Genomic DNA, 15731 nt, shown 5'->3' with positions numbered 1-15731 from the left:
CTCCTGACCCACCCGCTGCTCCCCTCAGCAGTGTACTTCGTTGATCTGCCTGTTCTGCTCCCCACTCTGTCTCTGGTGAAGTCTCTCGCCACCCCTGAGCCTCTGGCCTGTACCCCAGTTCTGTATGCACAAATAAACAAATCTTTTAAAAAAATAAATCTACAACCAAAATATAATTTTAAAAAACTATTTCACTTACATCTAATGAATACCTATATATACCTAAACATGGATATGATTTCATCACAGTGCACTTAACAGGTCTATGTATTTTCATTAACAATGACATGATGCTACTCCCATAACCCCAAAGAATTTAATGTATTAATGTTTTTCATCACAAATCCTAACGTAGGGAGGTGGCAATAGCATAAAATAGAAGATAGAAAATAGGAGTTAAAATAGAAGTTAAAATAGACTGCTCTGGTGGGACAATGAATTAAAGCACAGTACTATGAAGCTACCGAGCCACTGCAGCACAAGTTTGATTCCTGGCCAGGGAGTTGACCCACATGGTGTGGCAGACCTCTCCTGACCCACCTGCTGCTCCCCCCACTCTCGTGAATGCTCTCAACCCCCCAACCCATACCTCTGGCCTGTACCCCAGTTCTGATGCATACATAAATAAATCTATAAAAAAAGGAAAAAAAAAAGCTTTTCTTAATAAAGAAAGAAAAAGTTGACCGGATATTTTCTTTGTATTAAGCAATGTTTCTAGTGTCTTCTATGTATTATTTATCTCAGAAAACATCTACTAGAGCTAGAAACTATTATCAATGCCATGTAACAAATGAGGAAACCAAGAACAGGGGAATCACCACAGCAAGTTAACAGCAGAGCCAAGAATCACACCAGCGTGAGGTCAGCATCCTCCCCCTTTCTTCTTTTCCTTTGTCTGAGCACTCACAGTCTGCATAGTTCAGAAGTAGAGTAGGGTACACAGAGCATACTCTGCCAGTAATTTGTGACCACTCCACCAGATGGCAGCCAGGAAATGCAGGATTTCTTAGTAACAAAAGTTGCTTAAAATACAATGTACTGCAAAGAAAAGGAATAACAACACAATGTTGAAAATGGAGAACATTATTCACTCTTCCTCTTTCTTAGTCCAGGGTTTTTTGACATTTTTAACAGTCATTTCATCTTCATCTATTCCTCCAGTTGCATCAACTGTGTCTTAATGGATAATTTCTGATCTTTTTGGTCCCTTTCTGGCTGGTCCTAAATTTGACACTAAATCCAGATATTTCCTGGTTCCAACTAATGAGCACTCACTTTTTTTTTTTTTTTAAGATTTATTTATTTGTGCATACAGAACTGGGGTAAAGGCCAGAGGCTCAGGGGCGGTGAGAGGCTTCACCAGAGACAAAGTGGGGAACAGAACAGGCAGATAGACGAAGTACACTGCTGAGGGGAGCAGCGGGTGGGTCAGGAGAGGTCTGCCACACCATGTGGTCACCTCCAGGGCAGGCGGGAATCGAACTCATGTGGAAGCAGCTTTAGATTCTCAATGCTGTGCTTTAACCCGCTGCGCCACCAGGGAGGGCCCTAATGAGCACTCATTTAAAAAAATGCATTCCAAAAGAACCAGATGACAACCTATCAGAATTGCTATAGTGAAGACTCCGACAATGGATTGAGAGACTGGACCAATTGCCATTAAAACCTTTTCCAAATTAGAGTCTATGAATTCTGGACAGCCTATATGAACAGAGAGAAACCATGATTGATATTTTACAGCCTCAGAGAGGATGTTCTTCCAGGTAACATATGTAGTCATTCTTTAATAAGGAACCTCAGGTACTGGAAAATTTGTAGAATTTATGGAATATAAAGTAAGGTTCTATATTTCAATTGCTTATATTGTAAAATTTTACATTTAAAGTAAGAATATAAAAGACGATCTTTATTTTAAATGTCTGTATTGGGGAGAGAGGGAAAGAGGAAAGGAAAAGGACAAAAAGGAACAGGAAATTCACAGGGTGATCTTTGTGGAATAAAGCTCTGAACACTAACTTAATTCAATTTTAGCTTAACGTTATCATTGTGGCCAAGTCCAAGGAGATTCTTTAACGGATATTTTTTTCTAGACTCAGAATCAGCAGAATAGCTGAATGCATGATGAAAGTGAATCTCTAGCACCCTCTCACAGAATTTGTAAGAAAAAAGGAAGGTTTAGCACTCTCTGAGGGTGTAACATTAATTTTGTATTGTTTAGCGTGAAACAGCTGACAGACTTTATGAAAACCAAATTTGTTGGTCTAATAGTAACCTGATAATTTACACTTCTAAAGAGAAGTTTTCACATAGCTCAAATTTCACATGAATTCCTTTTTGTAATTAATATTTACTACCTTACATTTTCAAGTCTGCATATTAAACATTCTAACTAACATTCAGTAGATAAAGGACTTGTTTTTGAAACAGGAAACAATTTACATTGATCTGCATTTAAAGATTATATAGAGGAAATCTGGCTTAGGTATTTCAATTGTTTAACCTGGGAGAATTAGATATTCTTTAGAACTCTTAGAGTTAAGAGTTCTAGGACTTGGAGATGTCATCTCATAGCTCCTTCAGTGATAAAGTTCTGCTGTTTCTGAGTTTGCATGTATGAATACACAGCTAAAAGGAGTCAAGAACAGAGATCCTAGCTCTGTGCCCTGCCCATAGTCCCTTCCTCAATTCTAACAAACTGGAAGATTACTTGAACTGGCAATTTTATGTTATTCAGTAAAGAGTATTATCATGTTACTGTTAAAAATTAAAGCATTTTTACAAAAGGACAATAAATCTATGAAACATTTTACATACAGAATTAGTGGATTTCCAAATTTGCTAGTCTGTCTACCTAAATATGCATTTCAAATAATTATGCATGGTGTTTTGTGTTTTTAAAACTTTACTACTGACATTCTGTAGTAGATAAAGAATTCTTACTAGTCACTGCAAAGTCATCTTTTAAAAAGAATATTATGAAGATTCTTGGGTCTTAAAATTTCCTTTTATAATTCTAATTTAGTTGAAAGAGTGAATGGATGAAAATGTATGAGAAAGAAATTGGGTTTGGAGAAATAAGCTTCCTGAGTGATTGTTTTATACTTCTTAGTAATTTTTAAAAGGCAATGATAAACCAGATTGTCGAGACTGTGTTCCCTCCAAATTGATATGCTGAAAGCCTTAATCACCAATGAGATGTTATTCACAGACAGGGTCTTTGGGAAGTAAATAGGGTCATGAGGGTGGGATTCGGATGAAAGATTTAAAGTGCTTGTCTTTGTTAAGACACTGGACAACTTGCTTCGTCAACAAGAAGGTGGCCTTTTGCATGCTAGGTGAAAAACCCTAATCAAAAAATGACCATTTCAGGACACCTTAATCTTAGACTTCCTTGTCTGCAGAACTGTGAGAAATACATTTCTCTTGCTTAAGTCTCCCAGTGTGTGGTACAGCAATCTGAATTAAAATATCAGGTAAGTAGTATATAATGAGTCAGGTAATTGTACTGGTTTTGTAGTAAAGTCAACTATTTCTAATAATGCTAACTCAAAATTTCAAGTAACTTCAAAGTTCTTAAATCCATAAAATTAACTGTCCCCTCCCCCTTAATTTTGCTCTTTATTGGTCACAAGAGTTTCTGAAACCAGACTTCTCCTTGTACCTAAGCATGCCTTCTTCCATAGTAAAACTTACCCTTTACTAGGAGGTATAATAACTTTTTTAGTAACAATCTACTGCCAACTGATTAATATTAAAGCCAAAAACATTACAATCAAGTCATAACCACAGAGACATTTAAAAATAACTTCATCATGAAATACATGATACATAAAAATATGTCAACACTACCCACCACCCAACTCCACTGTAGAACTGTAGCAATGCCACTGAAGTGACTTTGTATGTTTCTTCCGGACCCCATCTCCTTAACATTCTGCCAGATAGATGTTTTTCAACATCTAGTTGCAGTTGTAATTTATATCTTACAGTTTACTTGTAGAGGAAGAAAAATCACTTTAACTTGAGATTCTTATGATTTTATTATTTTTGGGGGGGGGGAGCAAAACAGGCAGATTTATTGAAATACACTGCTGAAGGAAAGAGCAGACCAGACAGGAGAGGTCTGCTGTGCCATATGTGGATTGGCTCCCTGACCTGGCTCCCTGACCCAAGCATGAACTCAGGCCTGAATGGCCAGGCCAACCTCCCACACTCTATCTTTTATATATATAGTATTATATTATATATATAATACTTTAATTTTACATCATTTTGTGCATTTTTTAAATCTCAGTTGGAACCCCCGTGGGCTTCTCATCACCAAATCACCCTGTGCTATCATCATAGTCCCGTACATTCCCCCTCCTCCACTGTTTCTTAAGATTTTAAAAGGAGATATACTAAAATGTCACTTTTGTAATTTGGCTTATAAACCAAATTTTAATAATGAATTACACTCATAGCAACATGATTTAGCACTCATTTTTTCCCTATCCCTCAACTAGTCTCATGATGAAAACTGCAGGAAACTTGTGTATCTTGGATATGAGCACAGAAAAAAACAAATTTAAGCAAAGGGTGGCTATGCAGAGCTAAAATGAACTTCCAAGTTTCATCACCTGCTTTTTAACACTGTGGTCCCTTTCTACTAAAAATTCTTTTCTCAAAGAGAGAAACAGCAAAGTTGGCATGGGTACTAATTACCCTCACCAGCATAAATGTCATGCTTGACAAACAGACACTGTTTTAGTGGAAACAACCCCTAATAAAAATTTTTTTAAAGATATTTTCAAGTTCTTACTGTTCTGAAATGAATATATATATATAAGGATAAAGATTTTTATACAAAAAAAAAAGTTGTTCTAGGGGATTTCAGGTAAGACGTGCATTGCCCAGCAAGATGTACTTTAAAGAAGTGATTTGATTAGGTTAATAACTAAACCTAAAATTTTGGGAGAATTGCCAAATGTAGGCTTAATGCATTTTGGCCTTCTTGTAATCTTAAGTAACATCTGAACTATGATGCATAAAACATGGAAAGGTCAAATATGATCTTTAAATACCTAGATTTGGTGAGAAAAGGGGAGGTGATAAAGGCTACTAATGACTACAGGAAGTTACCATGTACCTTTTGGGTAATGTTAACACTTCCTTAGAGGGGAATAAGGCTCTGTATAACTTTATTTCAGATGTCAGGAGTGTGACTCTATAGACTCTTACATAACCCAATTTTGTACTACTTCCAACTCTGATGAAAAGTAAATAAGAAATTCACTGAAATCTTAAAGGTTAGAGTTGAAAGATATTTTAGAGACCTTGTAGCACAAATTCATTTTCAGGCTACAAAAATGAGAACTCAGACATGATAAAAGCTGTCATGGTCACATAGCTAGTATATTTCTAACTTAGTTTCAAGTCACTTCTTTTACCACAACACAATGACCTCAAAAGGTATACATGAGATTATTATTTTTTTCATTCTGGGAGAAACAAACTGCAAACTATAACTACAAAATAACTGTATATCTAAAGAAATAAGTACTTTGGGTATTTATTTAAAGATCTTCATTCTTCCAAGCAGCCATGAAAGAACTAATTTCAGTAAATCTCAGATAAGATGTAATTTTCCTTGCCCAATGATAGTAAACATTGAATCCTATTTCTTTATGGTAATATAATTCACCTGTCTATTATAACGTAACAAACAACCCCCAAGATGGTGGGTCTTAGAGGTTCTGTCCTAGGTAGTATGACCCAGGATGCTAGCATGGTCGATGTCCTGTGGAGGTTGGACTGGGAGCTCAGGAAGTTAAAATTGTTGACCCACCTGGAAGGTCAGAGTCATTTAGCAACATAACTGAGATGAGGTGGGTTTTTGGCTACAGGCCCCAGTTCTTCACATGGCTGCTTGGGCTGCCTCATTACATGACAGCTGGTTTCCAAGAAGGAACATTTTGAAAGCAAGAAGCCAGCAGCTGCCAGGCCAATTCAGAGACTAGTCCTGGAAATGGCACAATAGCCATATTAGAATATAATTGTATTCATCAAAACAGTCCTATACTTAGCTCCCTCACTTTAAGAGAGTCTAGACAAGGTCATAAATAATGAGAGACAAAGCTCACTGAGTGGGCTTCAAAGTAACAATCTATCATATAAGGATTATCAAATATTGGTCAAATATATTTAAAGAAGATTTACAACGAAGGAGGGAGTTACTGAGGAACTCTATATTAGCATATGAAGAATGTATATAACCCTAAAATTTAAAGATAAACACAAAATACTACACTATTTCTAGATATTTCCTGTTTTTCATTGAATGTACTTTTGGGAATTCAAATGAATATTGTTGCATTCATTTCAGATGGCTATTAAATTTTTAATAAATATGCTACTTAAAATAGGTATATATGTTAACAGACACAGAAAACATTTCTGAATTTATTTATAAATTGCTATTTATTTTTTAAATGTGATATTGAGTAAAGTGAGAGTCTAAACTCCAAAAATATTACTTTATATGCTTTGCAGACTATATGTAACATATACTTTTTCCAAATCCTACTTGGATCTGAGCTTGGAAAACAAGACCAATTTAAGGAGAAGTAAATGGAATACTCTTAGCATGTATTCATTCTAAATATACCCAAAAGCTTCAAAAAATGTGCCAAAATAATAGGGATCTAGTTTACTGAGGACCTACTAAGTGCTGCAAACTCTACACATTAATCACATTAATTCAAGTGATTTTAAATGTCTTGTGAATGCCTATGGTTATCCCCATTTACCAATGTGTACACTGAAAAAGGCACTCATAATGCCACACTCACATACTCAGAATGGTGGAAGAACAAAGGACAGAAGCCAATCTGTCTAATCTCAGGGTTTATTTGTTCCTTTATTTTTTTTAAAGATTTTATTTATGCATACAGAACTGGGGTACAGGCTAGAGGTGTGGTGGGTGAGAGAATTCACCAGAGAGAGAGAGTAGGTAGCAGAACAGGCCAACTGATGAAGTACACTGCTGAGGAGGGCAGGTCAGAAGAGGTCTGCCACGATATGTGGGTCACCTCCGGGGCAGGTGGGGATCGAACTCATGCGGAAGTGGCTTTAGCTTCTTAGTGCTGTGCTTTAACCCGCTGCGCCACCAGGGAGGGCCTATTTGTTCTTTTAAGTATAGCATAGGTTTTTTATGGCATCTTCAATTCTATGTTACTAAATCCTACATTATTTTTGATTAATTGTTATTGAAAATAGTCTCAAAGCACTACTATTTTTGTTTCCAGTATCTTACTCATTATTAACTACTTTATGAAGGCAAACCTTTACATAGTTGAGATCTGACATTTAATGAAACTCTAGTTAATCTCTCTGAATTTAAATAATTTCTCCAATTACTTAAGTACCTAAATTTGTGGATTCTTACAGAAGAGAATATATGTCTAAATACAAGTGCTTAAAAATAAAAAGACTTAATCATTCTATCAACGCTGAGCTTCTTATGAAACAATAACACTATATATATATATAAATATATATATAATACGTATTATATATAATACGTATTATATATATATATAATTTATTCATTTATTTATTTCTCATGATACTTGGAACAGTGACCTATATATGATAGGTATGGAATGCTGACTGAATAAATGAATGAATGAAGCAGAAAGAAGCTGGAAATTAAATACTTTATGAAAAATTAAGTACCAACCAAATACTGGTTACTTTCAATATTTATTGACATACAATCACAGAAATAATAGGTAAGATATATGAAAGTACATTTAAGATACAGATATTTATTACTTTTAACAACATATACTGTAATTCCTAATCCCAACCGATGCCTTGTTATAAGAAGGGGATTAATTAGGGTATTTATTTTGTAAATGAATAAAGGCAGTCAGAAAAAAGAAATATAGAGAGGCACCAAAAGAAATTCAAAGAGGGCTGAGTGTGACAATAATGTGGGATGTATTCAGCTATTTTCAATCACAGCTAAAAGGCATCCTTAGGAAAGGAATGCTGAAAAACAGGAGACCACCACCTCAAATTTAAATCACATAAGGCTAGAATACTGGACAACTGCTCAAAAAAATCTATATAGGGAATTAAGGATAACAGATACAAATTTGAAAATATCGGAATAATAAGAATTTTAGAAAGGAAACAACCTGTTTTAAGGATTTGGATATACATCACTGCAATTTAAAATTAAGAACTGTGGAATGTCTTGCCTAATCATAATGAACAAAAGGAAATAAATTCTATACTGCTGTATTTCTAAAGTGACCCTCATTTTTCATGACTGTATGAAAAAATTTCAATTTGGAATAAAATATTACAAAAAAAGTTTCTGCTTTTGCTATTTACGTTTCGAAAAACTGAGAATTTCTATAGTAGCCAAGTTCCAACCTTGATTTATATGTAAAATAAAAGTATAATCTAATATAAATGACTTAAAGCCTTACTATTATCTTACTATTTCCCAAATTCTGCAGGTCATGAAAACAAATAAAAATATTAACTACTCACATAGTATCTAACTAGATAATCATCTATGTCCTGGCATAGAATTAATAGGCTTCTTAAAATTTACACTGTCACTATATAATCCCATGTATTTCATTAAACAGAAATGCTCAAACCTCCAAGCATACCTAGGACAATTTTCCACATGCCAGTTAATGTATAACAAACATTTCATTTCTGAAACCACTACAAATTTGATGTTTACATGGGCTTTTGAAGCTTTTAAACCAGGAATTGTAGTAAAAAGAGAAAGGCAAAGACTCAAGTAAGCATTAATACAGACATTCAGAGCTCTCTAAAAAAGGATTTGATTCTGCAGTGTTCTAAAATACAAAATCAAGAAATAAATTTTATATACCTAACTTACTATATATATATATAAAACTCTTATTAATATGTAATTTAACTTTTTAATGTTAAATAAATACATGCAAGTGGCCTAAAAAAACTAAATATGTAAGACAGAGTTGTATTTTAGCAGCTAGGTTTCCTTACACTTTTTGCATATAAATACAAGAAAACAAAAAACATTGTCATCTTAACCCAATATTAATTAGCACCCAGAAGAGTCACTGCTTCCTGATTTAACTGCAACTGATACATTTAAGAAGAATTACTTTGTGCCATACATGAGAGCAATACCTAAATATGAACATAATTCAATTTTAATTACAAAATTTTATGTTCATTTTACATATTGATGAACCATTATGAATAATATATTGCATACATAGCACTGAAACCTGTAAATACTTAATTCTAATTTTTTTCCTAGCAACCTGAGAAAAATGATAATCGAAAAAGGTAACAGAGCCCATATTGGAAAATTACTGCATTGTTCACATGTTAAGAATACTTCACACAGTATTTTGAGTCATGTTCTTAAAAATATTCTACACCTTAAAATAAGTAATTCTCCCTCATGGTATAATTATCAAAGGTGAAGTAATAAAATAAAACTAGTGATACTATCTATTAACTAAAAACATAACCCCCCATGCATATATGTAGTTAACTTTCCAAATGCAGATAGTACAAAGATTTTTTTTAACTCACTGTGTAAAATTATGCTTATTAGGAAGTATATTTATATTCTAAGCTTCTGCAATATGCAAAGTGCTAGGCTTGATCGTGTGTAAAATGAGAGCTAAACAGTGAGTAGAAGATATGTATTAATAACTATGTAATTCAAGAACTACCTGATAAATGCCAAAGAGTAATGTAAAAAAAGGAACCATGAGAATTTAGATGAGAAATACATAAAAAGGTTCCAGCTAAGGAAAAAGGAAAAAGTTATCCTTCTTTGGGGAGAAAGAAAAATAAATATGTGTAGAGGATAAAGCAAGAAGAAAGCAACAAACTGTTAAATATCAGTGCTTATGCCCCTTTATTATTAGGAATCACTGAACTAGATATAAGGGTAAGGATGAGAGAATAAGTTTGGGATTGAAATTGACTCCAGCTATAATAAAAAAGCTCTTTATAAACATACACACACACACACTCTTACCACAGTAAACAAGCCCCTTTTCTGCCCAGTGATAAAAGTCACTTTATCTATTGAGAGGATCCCAAAAAATCTGGAGCTCACAATATACACATGTGTGCGAAAAAGCCCCAAAGCAACTTCGAAATTGAAGGGAAAAATAAAGTTATCGCTTAAAAATATCATCCCAAATCATTAACAGTACTGAATAAATCTTGTGCTAGTTTAAAGCTTGGTGCTAGTTTATAGCTTGATACTCATACAAGTAAAAGCCTTATTCCAAATTATCCAGAGAAAATGAACACTCAGGTCATGTGAATCAAAACATAAGCTCTGTATAATTACAATTAATATATATTTTTAGAGACTCAACTTCTTGTCAATATTATATGGAGACTTCATTAGAATTTGAAAAAAGTACAAATGTAGTCAAGGCATACAGTAACTTTGACTTATAAAATTATTATTCATAGAAAACTGAGTTTTTAAAAGCTAAACAGCTTATTATTTCTAAAGGGTATCATCCATCTTCACCTTTTCCACAATAAAAAATTTCAAAGGAATTCATCTTTTAAATATTAAGAACAAGATAATTATCCCCTATATTGGAAGATAACTTTAAAATGTTTTAGGTTTTTAAAAACATAAAAATTTGTCATTAAAAAAAAAAGACTATAGTACACAGTGCTGTTTACCAACATCTATTAGGTAAATCACTGTAAAACTTTGCAGTCAATTTCCAAAGGCTATAAAGTGTTACATACTGTATTTCAGTTTATATTCCATGAGAATACAAAGCAGAGAAAGAAGCTGCTAGTTGTACATTTTATGTAAGAATTTACATTTATGACAACTGTGTATTAATGTAGAAAATTTCCTCTGCTTTAATCTATTTTTAATCTATTTTACCTCATTAAAAACTTAGCCAGTAAAAACAAACAAAAACAGGGTGGTTACAGAGACCTAATATAAATTATTAGCAGCATTTTTTCAGTTTTAAATGGAAAAAGTACTGATGTTTAGCAAGCACAATCTTCTTCCACCAAATAATGAAAAAAAATGCAAAGATCCTAACAAAAGATAAGATATAAACAAGTACATCCAATTTCCATGATTATAAACAGAAAAATAATATATGCTGCTATAATTTTAACCATCAGCAAAAAGAAGTTTCAGTTAACAGCTTCTAGATGTTTAAGAAAAAAAGACTTAAGATCCATGTTTCATCAGCTCTATGAATATGTCACAACTGCCAATACATATACAGCAGCATTTCATTTTACAGTAAAAAGATGCCAGCAAAAATACAGCCATACACACACACACACACACACACACACACACACACATACATGAATGTTTGTATGTGTATATGCCAACTTCAAAAATGTTAACTGTAAAGCTAAGAGAAATTACTGAAGGGGGATATTTTATTTTAAATAACTTACCTTTCGCCCATCACTTGCATGGCAGTTCACATTTAAAGGAGTCAGTAAAGCCATTAGTTTTTCTTCATTACCACTCCTATAAAAAGGTAGTAAGTCAATTTCTATAAAATTATACAGTTGTTTATGAATGTTTATGGATATTTTTCACAAGAGTGGAAAACAATATGGATATGTTTTGATTTTTTTCCCCTATGGTTCACAATGAATCTCTTTTGTTATATTCAATTAATATATTCCTAATTAATTCCTATTAATCATCATATAGTGGTACATTTTGAATACAGTTTTTTACATTTTTATTTATTTATCTGCATAAAGTGACCTTAATTACAAACAAACTTTATTCTGGTAAGTGATCTGAAGCACTTGAGTTAAAATACATACAAAATGCTAATCAATTAAATTACAAATGACCAAGAACAAAAGAGAATGGATGAGAATATTAACATTTACTTCATACTCTATATTTCAAGCTTTGTTAGCAAAATTTTCAGAAAAAAAACAGAGAGGTATTTAAATACTCTACTAGTATTATTTGAAAAGCTGGGCAACTAATGTTTGCAGGTACCTTAAGAAATGTACCAGATAAAATTAATCTTATAATTATCACTAAATGAAAGATTATCATTCAATACACTAATGATAAAAATAAAGTATACAAAGACTGAGTGTAAAATCCTCTTTGCATTATAGCAAAATCCAAGCAAGACAATAACATGCTATAATTTTTACAGTCTCCACCTGCCCTCCCTCTTTTCTCCCTTAAATGCATTATACTCACTTAAAATGAATGGAATCACTTACCTAGCAGCTTCTAGGAGTTCGTCTTTCTTGTATTCACCTAGATGATTGCAAAATATCATGCTGTTAGCATTTGGCAGAAGACAGATTAAGAAATGCAGTAGGCAGCAAATACAGAATTAAATAGCGAAGAACAGAAAAAGAGAGTCCACACCCCGCTGGGTGATGGAGCCGTGACGTTAGCCAGCTTGTGAAGGCAGCATCACCAGTGCCTTGGAGACGGGCAGCAAATTGACGCAGCTTCTTGTCCAATCCTCAGATGAAATAGCTTTCTTCAGACAACCAATGAATGCTAAATCTCGTGTCCAGAAACACATTCCCTCTGATAACAGCATGCCAGCTGAAGACAATGTCCCCTCCCCCCTTTTCTATTCAGACTGTCACAGTATACTTGTGAAGCATAATACATTCTGAGACAAAAGCAAAATAATGTTGCTTTTTAAAGGTACAAATTACTGGTCTTCCAAAAACTCAGTTTTATTTGTGATGACATGGAAAGTTAAAAAAAAAAATCAATTATCATTGCTAAGCTTTACAGCGGTAGAAAACAACAATATCAGAATCATGAAGCCTTTGCCTCCAAAGGGTAGGTCTGTAGATTAGAAATACGTGAACTACGTACCAAATGCTAGCCTCCTCTTTGAGGCAGCACTCCAAACACCAAAACTGAGAATGCATCCTTTAATTTTAGACAAAAATATTCTAAAATGCTTCAATCTTTACATTTATACAAATTCAATACCAACTTTAACAAATAGCAAATGTTAAAAATATTTTTTTAAAGAAGGCTGGAGCCTGAGAATGAGCAGAACTGTAACTACTGAGATATGGGTAATTTTTCTCCATTCTATTTTTTCATATAGCATAGATTGAAAGGAGATCTATAACTTCAAACCTTCAGTTCAATTACTTAGGGTATTCAAGATGTAACAGATTTTTTGCAAGCTCAAATAAAGAACAAGGAATTTTAATAGCAGCATTTCTTCTTTTAATAAGTAAAAAGAACAGCCAGGAATATGATTCAGCTATATCAAAATGCTACATCATTAGAGAAATAATTATACAAAATGTTTAAGCAAATAAAATTAGGTGAAAGCAAATATTAAGTATACATGTAAGAAGAAAATTTTACAGCAAATGAAAATGCTGTAATTTGGTTAAGAAGTACCTTATTTTTAAAAGTTTCATTTATAAGTACGTATTTTTTTTTTTAAAAAAAATCGGTCTCTCTTTTGTTACACAATGCAGAATATGGATACAAATACAACAAAGACACCTCAGGACCACCAGCACATGATTAAATTCTATAACCCATCATTAGAAATATTCTTTTGGTTTAACTGTTTTGCTTCTCAGATGGCTACATTAAAATTTAGAAACTAAACATATTTTCAAATAAAGAAAAAGTTGTTACTATGCTTTACTAAGGCAATTTTATATACCAATAAAGTTACAGGTTCAACAACATATGTCAGTAAGTGGAAGGTAGAATTTCATGAATTTAACAGTTGGTCTTTCCAATTCTCATATCATATTTCATATATCATATTTTAGATAATCAACTGTTTAAAATTCATAGTTATACCCCATAGCCAATAAGGTTTCCTGCCTTCCAAAGCCAAAGAAATCACCTTCCCAAAAATTTTAGTTGTCAATAGGAAAGTCAATTTAATACATTCTGAGTGAAGAAAATGCTATAACGCACACTCTCAAAAGAGCAAAATAAATCATTTACTGAGTTATCTGTAGAAGTCATTCAGTCAATCACTAAACTTCATTTGAAAGGCATAGTTCTGAGTTTAAAACCAAAGGACACTATCATCTCTAAATTTAAAGAACAATAGTCTATTAAACAAGACAGACAAGAAAGAAGTAAGAGTATGAAAAGAACCTGATGAAATGCTATAAAGAACTTAAAGGTTAGTGTAAGTGGGACTGGCAGGGTAATTCTGGGTCAGAGAAGGTCTTGAAAAGGGAAACTTGAGTAGAATCTTGAAGAAAGAACAGGTGATGCTCAAGTGAAGAAAGGGGGGAAAGGCTGCAAACAAAGTAAAATGATAAGGAAATGTAGTCCTGTGAACCCGAAGCAAAGGACACTTGATGGGGAGGAGGTTAAGAACGAGGCAGAGAAGAAATAGAAAGATTATGAATGGCTCTTGTGCTAAGAAGTTCTAAGTTTATCTTGAAAACAATGAGGAAACCTTGTAAAGTTTTAACAAGGGGAGTGCAAAATATATTTAAAGATCTGTAAGTTTTGTAATTATATACAATTTTCTATATCCTACTCCAGTGAACTTCCGTTGGAGAGTAAAGTAGTTAAAATGGGGAGAAGAGACAATTAAAGTAGTTAAAATGGGGAGAAGAAGACAATTAATATACATTATATACATAATGTATATTCTGGGGTAAATACAAATTCCTTGATACACAGTAAAAGTATGTTAAAATTGTAAAAAGCAAGTATTTACTATTTAAATCTGTGTCAACATGAAACATGACACTAACAAGCTTAAGTGATAAAAGTGCAAAGTATTTAGGGATTTTCAAAGTTCCCATCCAGTATACCTACATAAACTTCTCATTGAGCATGGCTTATTGATGCTTTCTCTAGAAGCACTTTTGCAAAAATGTTATTCCCTCCTGGATAAACTGATAATAAACATACAAATGCACCAACAGATTCAGGCATAGATATCCCAAAATGACTTTGTACTGTTACTTTCAGTGCACCCAGTACTTTAATCAGCTTTTCTGCAATACATTCTAACATCCACTGTTTGGTGCCCAAGGACCACAATCCATAAACAGGGAAGCTATTTTTCAACTGCAACACTGCTAGAACAACTAACATAATGAATTTAGAGTTCCTCACACACACTGGCAACAAATCTGAGCTACTTACTTAACAATCAAACAAACCACCAGAGCAGTTTCATTTGAGCTGAGAATCTGACAATATTCTGGCTGAGACTATGGGGCTCTACGGAGCACTTATATACTTTAATAATACCCAGATAAAGGCTAGCAATACATCAACCAAAAAAGAAACTAGGCAATTATAGTCAAGATAATAGCAGCCAGGAATGGAGAATAGTTTTCTTTGATTAGAATAAAATAAGTGGGATGAATAAAATAAGCAAGTCACAAAGTTTACTTCCTGAAGTCTGGATTGTTTTTATTAGTAAATTAAAGACAGGGTTAAGTTACGTGCATGAGTGTGTGTGAGTGTATGCGTGCGTGTAGAACGAGAGAGGAGGGGAGAGGGAAAGAATAAGAGTATCTTGTGTTCCTCTTGAGGTAGTAACAACTTTGCTTTTTAGTCAGTGTAAAAACAAAATCAGTTTTTGAATAAAAATGAAGAAAACCGGCCCTCCCTGGTGGCGCAGCGGGTTAAAGCACAGCACTGAGAATCTAAAGCCGCTTCCGCATGAGTTCGATTCCCGCCTGCCCGGGAG

The 15731-nt window shown here is 33.5% G+C and overlaps 1 protein-coding gene across 1 annotated transcript in view; it reads right to left on the bottom strand.

The window, feature by feature from the left end:
• TNKS (tankyrase, TRF1-interacting ankyrin-related ADP-ribose polymerase) overlaps nucleotides 1-15731 on the bottom strand; it is a 166594-nt gene that overhangs the window by 76261 nt on the left and 74602 nt on the right. Inside the window, exons 4-5 of the mRNA XM_004682203.2 lie at nucleotides 12280-12316; nucleotides 11476-11551 (exon numbers count right to left, since the gene is read on the bottom strand). Of these exons, the coding sequence (XP_004682260.1) occupies nucleotides 11476-11551; nucleotides 12280-12316 (113 nt within the window). The remainder of the gene's footprint in view (nucleotides 1-11475; nucleotides 11552-12279; nucleotides 12317-15731) is intronic.

Source organism: Condylura cristata, unplaced genomic scaffold, assembly GCF_000260355.1.
Source record: "Condylura cristata isolate star-nosed mole 26May11 unplaced genomic scaffold, ConCri1.0 scaffold00014, whole genome shotgun sequence".
Lineage (NCBI taxonomy): Eukaryota > Metazoa > Chordata > Mammalia > Eulipotyphla > Talpidae > Condylura > Condylura cristata.
Note: the sequence above shows the minus strand (reverse complement) of the source record. Positions and strands in the feature narration are given on the sequence as shown.